This window comes from Dermochelys coriacea, chromosome 6, assembly GCF_009764565.3.
Source record: "Dermochelys coriacea isolate rDerCor1 chromosome 6, rDerCor1.pri.v4, whole genome shotgun sequence".
In the NCBI taxonomy this organism is placed as follows: Eukaryota; Metazoa; Chordata; order Testudines; family Dermochelyidae; genus Dermochelys; species Dermochelys coriacea.
Window position 1 is genome coordinate 47,042,970 of NC_050073.1, and position 20,556 is coordinate 47,063,525.

The 20,556-nt window shown below is 38.1% G+C and overlaps 1 protein-coding gene across 2 annotated transcripts in view; it reads right to left on the minus strand.

Moving 5' to 3' along the window:
- Positions 1–776: 776 nt before the first annotated feature.
- Positions 777–20,556, minus strand: part of SLC1A2 (solute carrier family 1 member 2) — a 119,574-nt gene continuing 99,794 nt past the window's right edge. For both annotated transcript variants that reach the window (XM_038405044.2, XM_043515890.1), the window contains exons 10-11: positions 13,938–14,169; positions 777–11,079 (exon numbers count right to left, since the gene is read on the minus strand). In XM_038405044.2, coding sequence (XP_038260972.1) covers positions 11,005–11,079; positions 13,938–14,169 — 307 coding nt within the window. In that variant the 3' untranslated portion in view covers positions 777–11,004. The remainder of the gene's footprint in view (positions 11,080–13,937; positions 14,170–20,556) is intronic.

Here is a 20,556-nt window from a genome sequence, read left to right on the forward strand (position 1 = left end):
TTCCTGGCACCAGGTGAACACATTCGCACAAGCACACAACCTTCCACCAATCAATCGTTTGTGCAAACAAAATATATCACTTGCATGAAATAGCTCTAAAGGAGTCACGTCATTTCAAGTGATCACAGCTCCGGTGACAATTTTGTCTTAGGCCTTTCTATAGGTCCATGGCTGTGGTATAGAGACATTCAATTAAAGAATAAAAATCACATTATTTTTTGCTCAAGGATTTTCAATGCTCCCGAGCCCTTCTAGATTTAGCAAACTGTAATTGAATTGGGGGTTGTTTGGAGTGGCTAATCTCAGTCCATTGCCTACTAAACAGCTGCCCACATCATGTGAATCACCCTCACCATTAACATTAGCATCTTAACCCTACCCCTTTGTTGGAGAAGTATTGGATTAAATGGGCATGGAGAGTGAAATAACTGTTCAACCATAAAGATGGCGATTCCAGAGCTGGATAAGATGCATTAGCAGGGCAGGGAGGAGCTTGCTACTACCACTGTGTTATATCTGTTCTGTGCATTATTGGAGTACTTCAAATTCAGTGTGGCCCCTACATAATAAGGCAGTTTGGTATTCTTTAGTGGAAAGGAGGAATCCTTTAGTCTGTGGTTTCAACAAATTAATTGGTGTGCATTACATACAAATATCAACCATGAGAATTATGAATCAACATTTATTGATGATATATACATAAAAGGTACAACACTTGGTGAAATATTGTATTCATGGATTATTTCCAGTATATAAAGAATGTCCAGTTTGTTTTATACATGAAAGTTACAGAAATCAATTCACACAGTAAGAAAGCATTTAAAGCAAATAGCTAAAGTATTACTGTAAGGAAGAGAAGTTCTGAATTACTTATATAAAATATACTTAGGCATTCCTATTACACTATAAAAGAAAGGGTGAGCCCAGAGTTAGTAAAAATTTTATCAGCTGCATTCATTAGTCTTCAAACAAAATGTGCTACAGATACTGTACAATACGTCACTTCAAGTCCCAGATACACATTTACAGTCGAAGGAAAAGATCAAGCTTGTTTTGTTTTTTGTTTCTTTTTACATGAAGGATCCTGGCTAGTGAGTGGGTTTCTCTTGAGAGGAAGCATGTGAGGAAGCATGTAAGGCCTAGAAGTAAGCAGGGAAGACATGGAGTACTGTGGAACATGCAGTTTGAATGGAAACATAATACGTCTCATAAGAAACCACACATTCCCCCACGGGTTGGGCCTGATTCGGAACTCATCCCAGTTTTACCCTGGTTTAACTTCATTGACTCTAATGGAGTTATTTTCAACTGTGAGGAGAATCAGGACCATTGTCTCCGGGAACTAATTGCTTGATGCATCTCTCCTGAGGTGTCTTAGATCCACTGAGCATCAGTTACACTTCATAACACTTTCAGTTTTCAGTCCAGAAATGAGGATTTTTTCCTTATAAGCTCATGGACATGACTTATAGCACAGGTTTTACAATATCTCTGTCATTATATATTTGCCATATGTGCATTGTATGGATGTATAATCCTGCAAATCAAATAAGCATAAATGAACACCAAAGACCATTTTTTGTCTTTTTTGCATAACTGACTGACATGCATTTGATTTTGTGCTTAATTCTCAATATCTATTAATATCCTTATTTGATAATGGAAACAGCATTAGTCAATGCATTTACTTATGGTTCTATAAATCTTATGCAGATTGTTTCTACAGAGGAAATGAAATGAAGGTTCATGCTTTGCATTCCAGGGCACATAATAGAGTAAGCAGTCAAGCATGTGCTTCTGTTTAAGACTAAATGTCAGGCTTAGTCATGGTCTTCTGACTTTAGTTTCTTCACTGGAGTCTGCAGTCAATGAGTAACTGAAAGTGAGTCAGAGGAATCCTGAAACTCTGCTGTGTGAATATGGATTCCTTGCTGTAAGCTACACATATTGCCAAAGATAGACATGGTGCCCAGAGGGAGAGTAAAAGTTAATTTTTCCTTCTGACCATTGTGCTAATTGACACAGTGACTTACTAACCTTATGTTGCTACAATTCCAACATGCCAAGTGTACAAGAAGAATCTACTCCGAAACTAAATAATCATGCACATGCACATTAATTCATAATGTATTAACAATTGCATTCACGGTGCAGCATATCCATACTGCAATCACTTTCACTGAGTGCCAGGGAATTTCATATGCAATGCCAGTTAGAGAGTTGAAAACTAACAACATATTTACAATGAGTAGGCTGCGTATAGGATTTGACCATTATCAAAAAACAAGATATGCATTGACATGTTTATATACATAAACATACAAAACCAGTTATCAAGCTATGGAAATTATTCAGTTAAATGTCTAAAATAAACACAACACAGACAACCAAACCAAAAACAACCTGAAAAGAGTTTTTCAAAATAGAGATCAAATTTTCTACTTTGTCTCAATGCACATCACCAAATTAAATTACATGAAAATACAGCTACCTGTACTGTATGCACCATTTCACTGAAATTACACATAGATAGCTATGTTATCTACACAAAATGAGGAGAGGCACTGATCATCATACTTAAGCAACATGTAAAAATTGGTATTTATAAGGATTCCATGCTTTGACAGCTATTAGTACTTCAGCTACACTACGCTACCTTCAACTCCAATTAAGAGAATACCTGATATAACTGATTAAAAAATATAAGGAGATTAAAAAATAAGGGCACATAAATATATATCTTTTACCCACATAAACCTCAACAGGGCCCTACAACAAATTTCTGAAAATGTATCTGCTTTGTGGACAGGTGACATTTTCAATTCCATGTTCTTTTTTGTCTTGAATTGTAGACCATGTGGTTGATTCACCACATAAGGAGTTTTGTAATGATGTAATTTTTGTTGTTGATTTTAACTAAGCAATTGACTGTAATCATTTTTATTTACTAATTAAATATGCTTCATTAATGTCATGACCTTAAGTCCAACACGTATTTGCCTACCAATAATTGATTGTTATAAAAGAAAAATAAATCCCACTTGTCCTGGTCAAAAATATATGGTTTGTTTTTCTTATAAATGTTTAAGAAGGTAGGAGGCATTTCTACAGCGCTACCCTATTAAAGTGGTCCCATTGTTGTGTCATTGGTCCATTTACATGAAAGCAAAGCTAAGAGGCCAAATACTGAATTCTTTACCTAGGTCAAACTCATACAAGTTTTGCCTGAGTAAAATGGACTGAGTGCCTGATTCTTTACTCCTTGCACATGCAGATCCCCAGCTCACAACCCAAGTGTTGTGGGTAAATCAGTTATTCAGGATCTGACCCTGAGAAACAACTAAGGATTTGGCCCAGGTAAAACCATTCCAAAGGTCACAAATAAGAGATGAGCAATCCATAAAATTGTCAATCTAGACGATTGTTTAGGATATAATAATACAGTGTTCCATAGTGAACTGCAGCATTTAAGGACACCTCGAAATTCTTAATTCCTAATTGCATTTTGTGCTTTGCTTATAATTCATCACTAAATTGCTTTTCTTAGTTCATTGAACAAAATACAGAAAAAAAATATTAATCCTAAAATGCTGTTAGAAAACTGGTTTTGCTCTAAGGTATGGATCACCTGTAAGAATTTTTTCCCTTATCTTATATGGTCATATATAAAATATTTATTTGTGTGTCTGTAAATTACAGATACTAAGTAATTTAGTTTCATCTACACTGTAGTTCTTTCTGGTTTCTGGAGAATAGGTACACACCCATAAAATCTGTATTAACGGCTGAATCAGTTTTGAGCATATCATATTTAACAAGTGTAATTACATGTGTAATTCTTTTCTCATGCATTCTATAAATTACACTTCACACTAGAGTATTAACTTGATACATTAAGAAAGAAAGCAGGATAGGTAGGAAAGAAGTCTATAGATTTTTGTTGCAATATTCTTTAAGAAGGAAAGACAACCTGCAATACATGAGAACCTACAAGCCTACATGAAGCCAAAAATGGAAATACTTGAATCTATTGTATTGACTGCAAAATCTGTTTGTAAATATGCTTTGGAAATGGTCTTCCAAAACTCTAGAAAAGAATGATACAAAAATCCCCATGAAGTATCCTATTTATGTACAAAGCACTATGCAGTAATTAGACCATCTAGGTTATGTGATGCTATCTATGAAACACAATTTTGTAAGTTTCCTCTCTACGTAAAGGTGTATGTCTCAGAGTATTTATTGAAAATATTGAAGACTCTGCTGTCTTTAGTTACGAAAATCAGACTAGAAGCATTAAATATTCCAACAAAGGCAGGTGACCACTAGATAGACAAATACGTGATTTGGGGAAATCAACCAAAAAGCTCGGTGATGTCATAATATTATACCTCCCTGCCTCTCCAACCCTTCATTAGCACATTGGTGAGTGGCATCTTTAACTAGCAGAAAACCTATGTACTGCCTCAACAGTATGCTTAAACAATGTTCAGGGTTTATAAAGAACCATGGCTTTAAACGCATCACTGCCATATCCATTAGGAATTGTAACTGTGGGTAGCAGAGAGTTGCCAGGTTTCCACTTATCAGATGAAGATGTCTCTTGGGTAGGAGGAAAGGCTGGGGGTTGGTTCTAAAGAGTCTTGTGTCACTAAACCCATGCATTCCACAGAAAAACAAGTTCTCAGTGCCTTGGCATTAGTGAAAATTAACAGCATTGTGGCTCATTACAGCAACAGATTTCAATTCAATACCAAACAAGAGCCTAGGAAGAAACAGGGGGAAGCAAAGGGTAACTATCAGTGTGGACCCAATTCTGCAGTCCTCTCTCTGGCACAGTTCCCATTGACTTTTTAGTGGAAGTTTTGCCTAAGTAATGTCAGGATGGCAGAGTCTTCTTGAGAACTGCAGGACTGGTCCCTGCATGTGTGTGTGTAGGGGTAATGGAAGATTACTGGAGAAGTGAAAAATGTATGTTACATAATATTGCTTCTAGTGAATATTGGGCTAGAATTTAACACTTGTGGAACACCGACTCAGGGCAAAGTTCAGCAGATTTGTTTCACATCCCCTCCTTATCCTCCCTTCCCTTACTCTATCTTGTTGTGCAGGACAATTGCTTTTTGTAATGTCTGTAGCTATAATCTGTACATCACTCTTCTGCTAGACAAAATTAGATAAAAGTCTTTTCTTCAACATTATCAGCATGACTGAAAAAGATCACTCTCAAACCTATGTTTTTCAAAATATATTCTATGTGTAGCAGTAGTTTCAACAAAAGATGGCTTAAAAATAATAATCATACTACTGCAGCAGCAGCAAAATTGATCCCTGGTGCAACTCCATTCAATCAGAGTTACACCAGAGAAGAATTTGTCCCAATGTGTTATATGCTTATGACAATAACCCACAAGGAAAATATTACAGTAATGGGCCAAGAAGTCACAGTAATACGATCAGCTGTAGTCTTCTGGCTCGGTACAGTAGAATACTGCAGTGTATTTTTATAAGTTGCCTTTATTTATTATTCTTTGCTTCCTGGAGTAAAACCAAATGCAGTCAACAAAAATGGAACAAATGGGACTCAATCTGATGAGAAGGAGATGTACTATTAAATATTCATAATAGGGTTTTTCAGACCTGGTACTGAAAGCTCAAAGCCATTCTAAAGGCATTCACAAGAGGCTGAGGAAGTCAGAAGGTAGATTAGCAACGGATGCTGTTTTCAGAAAACGGTTTGCTTTCCCAGCCTCATGCTGCTGTATGATGCCTGTTGTAGCAGCTCAGCAGCAATCAAAGAGAATACAGGCAGTTGCCAGTATAAATTAATTTGAGCTCTGTTGTGTTTTGCTACTACTTCTATTTATAAGACAAGTAGTTTGCTCTGCTAAACATCAGCATCCATCAAAGTACCAACCCAAGGATTGATGATGCCAACACTTGGAAAACAAATCAGAACTCTCTGCTGCTCATAGATCTTTAAAATCCGTAATGTTTGGAATTCTGTGTTGGCAGAGTCCACTTACTAGGATTCTAGACAAAAATGGACACTAGCTATATGTTGGGGTATAAACAGATACCAAGCTTAATGACAGTGGTCTGAATTCAGATGCAGAGGTTTAAACTCACTGCTGGATTGGGGATGGAGAATGATTTCCCTTTATTAGCGGAGACCTTTTGGATGGGGGAGGCATCGTCAGCTAGAGAACCTAGAAAAGATCATTCACTGGAAGAAATTGCACAGTCTGTTTCTATTGGCTGCAGGAGGTGGGAGGGACCACTGTTGGACCTTGACCCTTCTTAGATTCTTCTATATTGCAAAAGTTTAAAAAGCTTTCAAAAGGTGACAACACAAACCATTCAATCAGTTTAATCAGAATCCATATTATTGTTTGTTGCTTACTTGCTAGCATTGACAAAACAAGCTCCCACAATAGCCCTATTTATGAACGAATTAATCCCTCATTATTTTAGCTTACAGCATTCATTGATTTTCTTCTGTCTCTGATGTTGTGGCCCATATTTTGGTCTTTGCAGGTGCAGGAAAGATGGTGTATTTATAATTATAAATGATTGAGATTGCTATTTGTACAGAAACTAAAAACAGACCATTTCAAATGAGGTAGCATGGGCCTCAACATGAAATACAGGCTCTGATCCTGCTCCCACTGAAATCAGTGATGAAACCCCACTTGCTTTCCAACAATGCAGGACCAGGGCTAAAGTCTCTAGCTAGCACTAAGAACAGACAATGTATTAATAGCAACTTCTCTGGAATGGTGAAGGGTGAAAAATAATAATCCTTCTCCAACTTAAAATTAACAGGAGTTTTTAGTGCATATTGTTGGGTTGATCAGGCTCTGTTCAGGCTATCAGGTGCTAAGTGCTTCTGGAAGGAAGCATACATCCTTAACTCCCAAAGGGAATTTAGAGTGGTCAGCAACTTGCAGGCTGTTTTCAAAGAAACAAAAATAGTCTCTCAGTTCTAAATGACAGGGGGCTCCCTTACTGTAATACTGTCTAATTGGCATAAATATAGGGGCATCTTAATGCATGAGACCTTTGTTTTATACAAAGTGCTGGTGCAGTCTGTTTTTCTGGAGGAGGAGTATAGAAGAAGGAACAAATTCAGACATTCCCCTGTTTCCCCAAATTAACTATAATGTGCACTGGGCCTTGAAGACTAGCACCAGAACAAACCCTAACAGAGTCATGGCCCTCATTCAGCAAAGTTCTCAAGCAGATGCTTAAGTACAGTCCTATTCAGAAAAGCATGTGCTGCTAAATTTTAACCTAAGTATGCTTACCAATATCAAGGCTTCCAGGTTCCACTGATGATGTCAGTGTTCTAGAGGGCACATATATATCATACTTCTGTAAGCAGCCGGGGAATAGCTAAGAGTAGAGCAAAGAAAATGACTATAGAAGGGAAATAACTCCAAGCGTGTGCTGCTTTATTCTATGCACATCCTTGAGTTTTGCCATCCAAACAAGGGGGAAATGAGTAAAGGAAGAAAACACTCTGAAGGCCAGATACAAAATAATGAGTCTAAAGGAAGATGTGACAGTGACAAGCATTATCCACTCAAATGTGAAACTTGCATTAGCTCGAGTGGCCATTTCCTGAGTTTTTGTCTTGTTTGTTTAGTTACGCAGCAACCCAGCCTCATGTGGAATGAACAAATTACCAACTACAAGCCAAGTATGAGTTACGTTTCCCCCCAAGAAAGCTTTTTGATGGTTAAATTCAGTACTGTGCCAGAGTAGCTACACATTAAATATTACATGAGAGATTTCAGCCTGGGAGATAGCCAAAGTGTTTCCCATAAGCAGCACATTTCTAAGTAGAAGAATGGCATGATAATTATCTTTTGAAAGTTCCCTGAGTTACTACAACTAACAAACTATAAAGTCTTACTTAAAAGTCCTACAGTCTGCTTTTTTAGTCAAAACTAAAGCCCCAAATTTGCTCTCTGTACGTGGGTAGAGTTACTCTAGATTTTCACCTCCTCCTCCTCTAGTCCCATTTGAAGAATCACTTTTTAAAGGGAAATCTGTCCAAAGCAGATAAGTGTAAGGAAGGATGTCTGAACCTCTGTTTCTCAATAGGTAACTGTGTGGAGCGGCTTAGTAACTTGGTGCTGGCTCTCCTACCTGTTTCCAGCTATCATATTGCTTTAAAAGACAGCTAAAAATAGACTAAACACTTTCCTAATGTTACCTTTCTCTGTAAACAGTTGGTGTTGCTGCCACAGGGAAGTTAGATTATTATGAACAGGATGGAAGTGGTTTAGGAGACCACCTCTCTAAAATATGTGCCAGGCTATGAGAGTCTTTGAGAACCCAAGCTCTACACTACAACAAACACTATGTTCTAGTCGGGTACAATTGAAGGGTGATCATATGTCCCATTTTGGCCGGGACAGGTCCTTTTTTAAGCCCTGTACTGGCTGTCCTAACTTTTTTAAAGGAGGCATTTATCCCATTTGCTCTTGATGACTTGATCAGTTGGCATGAGCAAATGGGACAAATGCCCGTTTTTGTCCAGAAAAAAAAAGCAGGGTGTGGTGCAGAGAGGGTGAGCAAAGATTCCAGCCCCCATTGGGGGGGGAGGCAGGGCTGGGGGGAATCAGCATTCCAGCATGAGGATTCCACCAAGATTCCAGCGATGGGCAATAGCCTCCTGAGGGAGCCCTCCTCCCCACAGGGTTCCAGCAAACAGCTTCCTGAGAGGGCCCTTGCAGGGCACCAATGATGGGGAACAGCCTTACGTGGAGGGGGGAGGGGCCTCAGGTGAGCAGCTGGGGTGTCCTGTTTTGTCTTTTGAAAATATGGTCACTCTACACAATTGCTACTTAGCTCTCAGTGACTTTTATGAGGTGAGCCAACAGCCCAAATGTTAAATAGAGTTCATTTTAGAGAGTGTTAGAGCTTCTCTTGGGCAATTGATCCTTTTCTGTGGGGATCAGGGAAGTGAACTCTTTTTCAAATCCAGACTAGGTCCCTGATCCTGAGAAGTTCTGTGTGCCCACAATTTCCATTAAATATGTTGAACAAGAGGGAACAGAATGCCACAGAATGGTACAAAAGACCTACAGAAAAGGACTAAATTCTCTATTAAATTCTTTAGGTTGTCAGAATGTCTATAGAACTCACAATAGCTATTAAATTCATTAGGACTTTTCATTTAGTGAGGCAGCAAGGGGATGTCAAAAGAGCACTAATGTTCCCAAGGAAAATACTGTACAGCTACAAATATTTGAATGGTGAATATGTTGACTATAGATTTGATTCTGCAAACCGTTAAACAGGTGAGTAGTCCTTACTAGCAGGGCAGGGGCCCATAGTGACTTCAGTGGAATAGCTAACACGAATACAAATTAGCAAAACCAGACTGGATTATTGTTTAAACTCTATGTTCACACATATTGTTCCTGTTTATGACCAAGGCAACACTGCACTGTGCATGGACAGAGAGAAGCACATGTGCTTCATTTCCCATTTCACCTTGTAGGTAGGTTCATTATAAGCTTATAGGCTGGACAGCTCAGAGAACATTTTAAGAAACACTCACATCACAGAAGGTTTGTTCAGTGGGCAGGGTTTCCCACACACCTACCTGGCTCAGCTTTGCTGTAAAACATTATTAATTTCATCATAGAGTTCACGTATGTCTTTACAAGCACTTATTTTTAACAAGCACCTTTTAAACAACCTAAGAGAATGATTATTGCACCTCTATATCTTACAGATAAATGAGCTAGTTATACCGTGTCGACAAAACTCTGCCTTGTTCATTCATATGCCATGTGGTCTAGAATCACTGCTTGTCTGAGATCAAAGACATTTATACAAATTGTTGCTTCACAATAGAGAGATGGAGATTCAATTTATTGGACTGAATCCTGAAGTCCTGGTTTACTTTTCACTCAGTCCTAACTCTGGCAAAATTCCTGTTGACTTCAATGCAAAATTTGTCCAGGTAATGACTTCAGGATTTAGCTCATTGGCTCAAATCTAAAATGTACTTGAGAAGAAAAAGAGTTATCACTTCAAATTAAGTGTCCTAAATATACATTTAGTTTAGCGTAGTTAACAAACTGACGTATACAAAGCACCATTACATTTTAACACCCTATTAGATATAATTGTTCATCCTCAACAAAAAGAATATTCAATAACCATTTGGGGACAGATTCTGGTGCTCTTCCTTAAGTTAAATAACACCATTCTCCTTGAATAGTTTCAGTGGGACTACATGGGCTGTAAGGTCCTATTTGATGTGAAGAGAGCATCAGAATCTGGCGCTATCTGAGAAAGGCCCAAAATCTGGCCCATTGTATTTACTCCACTGATTTTAATGAAGTTATGCCTGGGGTGAATTTTCCCCCAAAATCTAAATGAAATATTTATTTGAGAAACTTAAAATTAAGTGTACCTGGGAAGATGAAAATTCTGAGTCCCCCATGCCAGCTGCTAATTATCAATAAAACTTATAGAAAACCTTTAGAGACACTTACAATAAATAGTGTAGTTACACAATGTTGACTGTACCAAAGGTACACTGCAGTACTGATTTGTACATACATCACAAGAAGAAACACTGAAAACAATTTAAGGTTTATATGATACCATATGTTCATTACCCTGAGTCCCTGAAGAAAGCCATACCGGCTTTTTGATCTTTCCATTTTGCATCATCTACATTTTCTGCATCTTGAGCAAAAGGGAGAGGCTGGTGAGACTATATCTCTTAACTCAGAGTATTCTCCAGCTGCATCCATTCAAACAGTACAAGTGAGACAGATAGTTATGGATCATTGTTTGGCAAAAACACGGTAGCTACAATGACTTTATGAGATCATTGCTAAGTTTCGGTTAACAAATTAAATAAGCAAAAACTTTAGATGTTAAATAAATAGAGAAATATTCTTTAATCTTGATATCTTTTACCATAAGATAGCTTCAGGGGCTTATTAAAGATGGAGGTGGGACTCGCTTTCCTTAATTTTCACATTTCCAAGGCTCTTCCTCAACAACATTGAAGTCTGCAGATTTGCCATTGGTTGTCAGTGTCACCTGCAAGTAATTATCATTGACATCTAACTTAAAGGCCAAGGCACTTTGACAAGATAAATTATGAGTTATATGGAGAAGCATGATATTTATAGGAATAACATACTCCATGTGTGAATACATATGTATTTTATATATATTTATTCATAATTCACAATGTCTCCAAAGTGCGGAGATGTGTTGGGGGAAGGGCGGTAATTTTAATATTGGCTAGAAAACATTAGTGAATGATGAGCCATGTTTTTTGGATTCTATTTTCCCTTCACTGTTTGAAGTCGTATAGTTTTCATTAATATTTTACACATATAGACAGTCCTGTCACTTTCAGATTTTTCCTAATTTGCAAGAAGAGTTTAACTTGAACTAAAAAATTTTCCTATAGAACTCATCTGCATTTCAGGACATCTGCTGGAGGACATTGAGTAATGTGAAAGGGACAGAATGATAGAGAAATGTGGATACATATATACACACACACATTACAAAAACTTCAAAAAAATGGCAGAATAGTTGTTCCACAGACATGTTGTAAAGCATCTTTCATTGTGCCACTATTTCTACTCATGCATGTGAAAGGTTCAGTTACAATCAGGCCAAACAATTCTTATTAATACTATATTTTATACACAGAACTACGAAAAAGGTCACTGTAGCATTTCAAGGTTCATGCTTCAATATTAATTTGATAAGCATAGTGGAAGACCAATATTGGTTTATCAGTTCATGGGAAATGTTGGTCGTCAACAGCCAACAGTGAATATAAAAATAGCCATGTGAAATCCTTAACAGGAGATGTGTGGGGCTCAAGCTAAAGTATTTTGTTTGACTGAGGAAAAATTAACTGGACCTTTACATAGTATGGGAACCTTTGGTCTAATTCTAAATGGATGGCCTATTCTTTCCTAGCTTACCTTCCAAGTTACTGTCCTCAGCTTCATATGAAAACTTAAAGACAGGACTGATATTCCACATGATGGGTAAACCATATGTATGGAAGCATTGGGACACGGAAACATTACAAAAATGCACCAATGTTTAAAACAAAGCCAACCTTTTTCACAGATAATTGGAAGGGAAACACATGCAGTTAAAAGAATAAACAGCATATTTGGAAATGAAAACCACAAAAAGTTATGTGAAATGTGATCATAAAAATAGAGAAATATCATGTAATAAGAGCCACTATACTCCAACATAAAAAAATAGGCTACTTATTATAAATATACAGTGGCTGCACAAGACTATAAACGACTTGAATTATCTGGAGTATATTACAGGAAGTAAATAGAGATGTCATGTTAATATATTAGCTTTTCAAAACTTTGATCAGAGTTGCAGCGAACTTTTCTCCCCTTCAGTGAATTCTGCAGGATAAGGAAATCTCTCTTCAAGCTCAAGACCTTGGTATTTGGAGCCTGATATGGTAACACTACATCATCATCATTACCAAAATATTTGGCAGTTGTAGAGCACTTTACATGTTCGAAGTGTTTTACAAACATCAACTAATCCTTACAACACCCCTGTGAGGTAAGTAAGTATTATTATCCCCATTTGGCAGGTGAGGACACTGAGCCAGACAAGTATTTGCCCAAGGCCAGTCCTGTGTTTACTCTACAAGGTCAAGGTTCCTCTCAAACAGTGATGAAAAGTTTCATTCATCTTAACTTCACCAAAAAAATCTGAAAAATTCCATGGAAAAAAAAGTTGAACAAAATAAAAGCTTTGGTTAATTCAAAACTTTTAAAGGAAAAATATATTTTTTCAAACAAATCATTTGACCCTGGATAGGGCAAACCTCTGAAAAAATGTACTGTGAAAAATGATCTTTGGCTTAAGGGTGGGGACAATGACATCCTAAATCTTTTCCATCTCCATTGTCTATGATAATTTAGCAATTGGATTAGTAGAGATGGGACTCATGTCCATATTCTAAATCTGTTATGAAGACTTAAAGGTGCCAGAGAAACCACAAACTTTCTCTTTCTTTCTGTGGACAAATATCTGGGTGTGGTTGACTCATTAGCCAATCTAGACATGTTTTGATAAAATATGGAACAGGTCACTTGATAATACAATCAGGTGGGAGGAGCAGGAGAAGCAGTTAAAGAAAATATTGGCCATAACATGAAAACTTTTAATTTGGTTTTGAATTTTTCCCTTTTCAATTAAATATTGTCTTTTGACTTTAATCAGGCCTGTCCGAGTCCTGGTTGCCGGTAAACCTTTATACACAAATCACCCAACCTAGCTTTTCATTCAACTGGTGGGGTTTCTGAAGTTCGCTTCACTCTAATCAAGACATTTTTTTCTTTTTAAAATCCAGGTTAGTTACAGTGAAGATTAGGTAGAAATTGCAAAGTTTGTATTTTTACAATGACTACCAAGAATGATGATGAAAGAAAAGCATAAACATGTTGTATGAGTGCTGGAGCGATCAGCTGATATGGTGCATTTAACACGTGTCTCTTTATGGCGTATCATGGAAGACTGCTATCAAATAACAATACTTGCACTTGGTTTGCAGCTAGCCTTCATTTGAGCAGCAATAAACTCTCTGTTAACAAAGGAAACTAAGTAGATATGGAATATTCCAAGACACAGAGAATATGGCTAATACGCTGCATAATCCCTTAGTTTTTGATATGTAAACATTGTATATGATTTTTCACCTCAAATGCCATGTTTAAGAAGAGTGCAAAAAATCTTTGTAACTTCTTAAACTTATTTAATGTCTGAGATTCACAGAGACTGTCACATTTGTGAAGCAATTAAAAAAATACATGCAGATTAAAAAATGAAGTAAAACACAGCATGCACTGCTATATACAAGTCTCAATATCCATAAATGTGAAAGGTACCTTGCATTCATCTACTATGACAGAGTTGTGAGCTGCATAAACACATTGGTTTGAATTGTTTTCCCTATGATTTTTCATGTCATCATAAATTGACTGAGTCTTGGTCATTTCAATGTCTTCATGCCCCTTATGCTGGGAATCCAGGTTTTCCAACTCTGCCTTGGAGAGGTGATACACAATGCCAGCACCAAAAGAATCTCCTACAACATTTACTGATGTTCTCATCCTGTCTCTGCAGAAGGAGAGAAAACAGGTTTTATAGTTAATGATAAATCAGTCTGGAGTTCACTATTAGGGAAAGGGGAAAGTTCGGGACAAAAGGAGTGCCTAATTTTTCAGGTGCTGCTACTGCTGTCATTTATCCTCTACAGAACGTTTATGGGATCTTTAGAGTGGAAAGGATTTTAGCTTTCAAAAGAAGTTGAAAAGAATTGCCTTCCCAGGGGACTGTTCAAACAGAAACTATATACAGACTTCCATGGCACAGATGCCCATAGTCACAGATCTGGTTCCCTGATGTGGCAGAGTGATTGTCCAAAGAAACAGCCAAACTGTATTTTGTATTTTGCTGAGATCTGTAAAGTGCCTGTTTCTTGGGTTGGAGATTTCATTTCGATATGCCCTTCCCACCTCACTGTCAGTAAATTAACCTGAATTCATCAAGGTCATGAATTCTCTTTCATGAATTCTCTTCAACCAGGGGAAATGATTTTAGATTTAGTGATGTATTCCAGCTCTCAGGTGGTATAAATAAATAGCGTCTCTCCTTTATTCAAACTCAGGAAACTATGGGAAGATGTGAAATCTCGCTATGGGACTCAAACCTTCAGTGCTCCTATTGGATTCCAGTCACTTCGCACCATATAGACACATGGCCAGCTGTTACAGTGGCACTGTGCCCATTCACACTGTTGTATGCCAGTATTGATAGGGTATAGGTGCCAACCAAATATAGGTCATAACCTGTGAAATGACGAACCAGTGACACTTCTTCAGTAATAAGAGCCTCTGGGTTGCAAGTTGATGCCAAATTAGGCCCACACGCTTCTTTACAAGGAAACATATTTGTTGGCACTTGCAGACATTAGATCATCGGTAGAGGCCCTACCTTTCTCCAGTATCTTTTTTACACTGCTGGTGATTCTGAACATGAAGGACTAGATTCTCCCCCAGACCAGAACCCTGCTCAGGTGCAAGTTTTTAAAAGAAGGTTGTCTGAGAACAGGTTTCAGGGCTCTGATTCCATGTCTCCTGCCTATAGCAGACACTAGAGCTGCTCCATTGCACCTTATGTAGTCATTTATGTCAATTAAGTGCAAGTAGATGTAAAATCCTTTCACTCTGGTCTGGTGCCATTTTACACTGGTTTTAAACTGATGACAACAACAACACTGTGGGACTGTTAAAAAGTCACATTTCACCCCAAGAGGCAGCTGTGGTTCCGGGGCAGAGGAAGTGACGCTAAATTCTTTTAGCATCAAAAAATGTAAAAAACAACAACAATAATAATAATAGTAATAATAATAATAATAATAATAATAATAATATATCTGTAGCCCTCTACCGATATTAGCTGGACAGAAGCATCTTCAGAAAACTCTGTTAATTCTAATCTAACAAACCCACAGCAAGCAAGTGAATAATGCTTGTGGTGTCTTGGTTTCTGCTTCATCAGGGAGTCAATCAGAAATGGGAATACAGAAAGGCTGAGGTGTATTTCCAAAAAACCCAAGTCTATTCAGGAATATTGAGCAATATGAACTTTGATCAAATGAGAAAAGCAGGCATGTACAATTCCATGCTGGTAGAATTCCTTTCCACGTGATAGTCATTGACTTGACAATGTTGTTTTTTCCCTGCTCTTTCTAATATTGCTGGTACTAGGTTTGCATTGTACAGCTGCTTAGCTCTGCGGCAAAAGTTTAAATCTGATTTACAAATCAATGAACTACTACTAATCATTTTATATCCTTATGAGTGAAACTTTTGTTTAGTGCTTTGACAAAAAATTCAGTGTAAACATTTACAAAACCCAATTGAATCTATTTCACAAGTGTTTTTCATTATTTTGCCTTTGTATCTAACAATTATGGTGGAATTTCATAAGCATATCAGCAAATTTTTGCAAAATGTTTATCAAAACAGTACCAAAGTGTGAAAAACATTTTTCATTTATGGCCAATACTCACAACAAAACATTATAGAAGGAAAAATCCCTCCAGTTTTGCTTTGCTTGAGTGAAAGATTTTACACAGTTATGTCATGCACATATGATCTCAATTCTAGTTGAAGTGGCAGACTTGGCAAATATTACTTGCAGAGGGTTAATTTTTTAATAAAACCCATCAAATATACTGTACTCTGCAATAAGATCTCCATGGAAACATTATAGAATGCCTGAATAATTTTGAGTGAATAGTGTTAAAACTTGAATGAATTCATTAATGCCGCTCCAGGGTGCTCAGAATGCCAGACAGGAGGTGGAGACCAGAATCCACAAATATAGCTCCAGTATGTTTTATATTTAAAAGGTGAGGAGAGTCCTCAATCTATCTGTGTCTGTTAGTAGACAAGAAAAGACATTCAACTAAGCAAACGGCACAATGTTTCAAAACTATTCACTTTAGACTGGGCTAGATTGACTTAATGGAAACATGGAGTGTGAAATCCTGGCCCCACTGACTCCCATTGACTTAAGTCAGGCTGATTACATTCAGAGAGGAAGGACAGGTAAAGAGAGAAGGTTCCATTTATTCTTTTCTTAAAAACAATAGACCAAATTATGTTGATTACAGTGGTACGACCCCACTGACGTCAATAGGGTTGCATCAGTGTAAATAAGAGGAAAATTTGGCCTAGTAAATTATTTGTGCAACACATCGACTTCAATGTAGCCTGAAACATGAATTCTGAAATGAAGACTGAGAAAAAGAGTCAACCTGGCTTCTGCTGAGATACAGCAAATATTTTGGGAATACAAGGAGTGCTGAAGGACTCAATCTCTCTTCCAACTACCCAAAATACTTAGTAATGTCAAGATCAGAAGAATTGACACATGACTGATGGCTGGGTCAGCAATGATGAGACAAAAAGATTCTTTCATCTGAAGAAGAAAGGATTTCTCATGCTTATGTTATTTCTCTTGTAGAATCAGATCCAGCTCCCATTGACTTTTATGAGAGTTGGATCAGGTTCATAGGGTCTGACTCTGTATTCCACTCACTCCAGTATAAATCAAAGTTAGCAGCATTGGAGGCAATAAAGTTATACCACTATATGAGTGAGAGGAGAAGCAGGTCCACCAAGTGGTGTTGGGTATTATTATTAATACTAGTATGTAAAAAGACATCGTCCCTTCCAAGGAGCTTTCTTGACTAGATACTCTGGATTCTAGAAACGATCCTAAAAAGGAGATTAAATAAATTCTTCAAGGCTCCCACTGACTCAAAAAGTGACATGCTTAACTTGCCTTCATCTTGTTGGCACTTAGGAGAATAGCTGCTTCTATTTTTCATATTTCATTCTACTTGAGTTTACATTCTAGAGACAGACCTAAGCAATAACATTCAAATCTCAGCTTTCCCAAGGAATGTGGGCCTAAGCATTTTGAATTTAGACCCATGTTACACAAGCTACAGAAAAAATTCAGATGTCATGCAAACTTTACCAGTTGTGTTTCTGAATGTAGGTGTCTGCTTTAGATGTTGGATCTGAGCAGTTTACCCAGTGCAAAGTACTTCTGTACTTGGGCCCGTGGTATGGCATTTGCTAAGCTTATCAGTCTCACAGTGGGAAAGTAGCCACCTCTTGTCTACAGCTAATGATGCTGGATTCATTCCAGATGTTGGCACATAATGCTTTCCTATTAAATGTCATCGCTGTGTTTTGTTTAGTTTTAAACTGAGGAACTGAGAGAGTTGTGAAAGATTGGTAAATTTGCCTGATAAAGTTCTGTGTGTCTATCTTTCTACCCAATCTCTCTGTAAAAGAGAGGGACCAATGAGGATATGATCTGATCTAGATCCAGAACCCCCTTAAGCCTCAATTTGAAGGGATGGAGAGTCAAGTCTGAGATCCAGTCAAAACTCAGGTTTGGATGTGAGTGTTCTGAAATTGTGAAAGCTGTTTTCTGTGAGATTTCAGCCTAATCCTGTCAAATCAAGTAATTTTGTGATCTTTCCTTTCATCTTGAACAATAAAAAGCTCACAAGATGAGCCATTTTTGCAAGATTTTTTCTAATTTGACCTGAAATGCCAGGATAATTGCTATTCTTAAAAGATTTCTATTGTATTGATTTGCATCCAGACAAGTTCCAGATATCAGGCTCATCATTATCATCTGTACCTGTATCCATCTCCTGTATTTGTATCTAGCACTCAGTCAGTTAATAGAGAGCCTGATTCTGATCTCACACAGAAGTTAATGGATTTACACTGGTGTAAACTACCATAAGCGAGGTCAGAATCAGGCCCTGAATGTTTCGTTAGCTTTATCAGCATGACAAGATATACAGAACTTGCCTCCTTTTTTTCTCTCTCGAGCCTTGACACTAAGCCTCTGATATTATCACTATGGATTCCACTGTTGCTTGTCAGGCCAAAGAACCCCAAAGTCCTCCCAGTCTGGGAGAAGGTTCCAGGCTTGTCTTTCACTTGGAAACAATCCTGTAAAATTCCTTTCAGAGGTTCCTTCTCTTCTCAGCTTCATGGCACAGGCACTGGTACTCCCCTGTTGTTTAACCCTCCTCCGAGCAGGGCTAGATGACACAGAGGTAAAATTGTCTCAGCCCTGCCCACACCGTAGCTCCCACCAGTGGAGCAGCACTACTCATGATTTATGGCTCTGAGGTTCACTAGCGTAGGTAGGGGCTTAAAACAACCTTTCCCTAAGAAACAAACCACATGCTGTATTTACGCATCCTCCTACCAGTAGCAGAACCCTATCTACTTGGCCTATTTTGATTTCCAATGAAAACATATATTTAAAACCTGAACATGGACCTCTGCTTGTCCTTCTGCTCCTAGCTGCAAATTCCTCTGCCACTTTCCTCTTTTGAGACATGACTTCACCAATATATTTAAAACCACGTAATATCCTCTTTTCCCTTCGCCAGCTGCCTGCTGAGCCCCACCCTGGTTCCCCATTCTGAGCTATGATTTCACACAATTACAATATATTTTTAAAAATCATGTTTTCCCTTTGCTTGCCCCAGTTGTAAATTCTTGCCTCATTTTCCCCTATAGCTGGGACTAGAGCTGTGAACTGTTCTTAGACACTGGTGTGTCACAGACAGGGTGATACGCTGGCTGTAACTGAAGAAAATCCCTCATCTCAGATCTAGCAGATATATCAGAGAAGGATGGCTAAAGGAGCTATGTTACGGTGTAGATTGAGACCTTGAATGCTTCCCAATACGGCAACAAGGGCCAATGGCAACAAGGGATAAATAGCATATTATGCCACTAAAGTTTCAAAGCCAAATACTCAGCTCTGCTAAGCCCCTTCTGCATAACTCCAATGGCACAACGCACGAAGATGCATCAATTGGGCTACTGGGGATTCCCCTGGCCTGGGGACATCAGTAAGTGGTATAAAGCTGCATAGCTAGTGTTACACTTCTTCCCAGCATTACTGCCTGCAACCTTATAGCTTAGGCTGTGTAGTGGTATGCTGAAGCAGGAAAGGCAGTGACCGGAGTGAACTGTGCTCCAGTAATTCAGGCTGATGTAAAGGTTTCTAGGGGTCTGTCACCAATCAGTGCAACTTAGAGGAGCCCTGGGACTGCTCTAAGTTGTGTTGATGGGCTGAACTGGTTCCTGGGAACTCTGTGGCTAGGTGGCACAAAGATATCTATGCCTCCAAACTAAAATGCACCTAAGGATCTGACTCTGGGTGTATTATTTTTGTTATAATTATTAATGGGGCTTCTAAATCCCAGAGGTGAGGGACAGAAAGCTCTGGGAGAAGGGTGGAACAGGTGGATGTCTCTTGGCTGATGATCTGCAATGGCACTGAAAGGACTCTAACCCCAAGACCCTGAGGTTGATAGGTAGGTCAGGTCATATTTTAGAGAATCTCCTGGTAAAAACTGACCAGGAATATCCTTCCATTTTCCAGTCTGCTTTCTCATTTAATTTGGTTTGTGGGCTCCTTTAGAACATTGATCCTACAGTGTCTTTATTGAGAAGAATTTTATGAAGAAAGCTGATTCTATTAGGAATGTAGAACTTGCTATGCTGGATCGATCAGTAGTCCATTTCATCTGTAGCTCTGTCTCCATAAGTACCTGATGCTTCAGAGAAAGGTGTAAGACTTCCATAGCATAACAGACAACTATTATCATGGGGGTAGGGTGGGGGGATTTCTTCCTAACCTCAAGCAGTTGGCTGTAGCCTGAAGCATGTTCATTCTAGCTAATGTAACTGGAGATTATATTATTAATACAAATGCCCAATGTCATATAAAATCCTTCTGTTCTAGACAGACATCATTGCAGTGTAATCCACAGACTTAGTACCCATCCCTCAATTTAGACAAGAATTATAATAGGGAAACATAAAAGCAGAGATGAATAACTGTTATTGAACTGTTTCAGAGTAGCAGCCGTGTTAGTCTGTA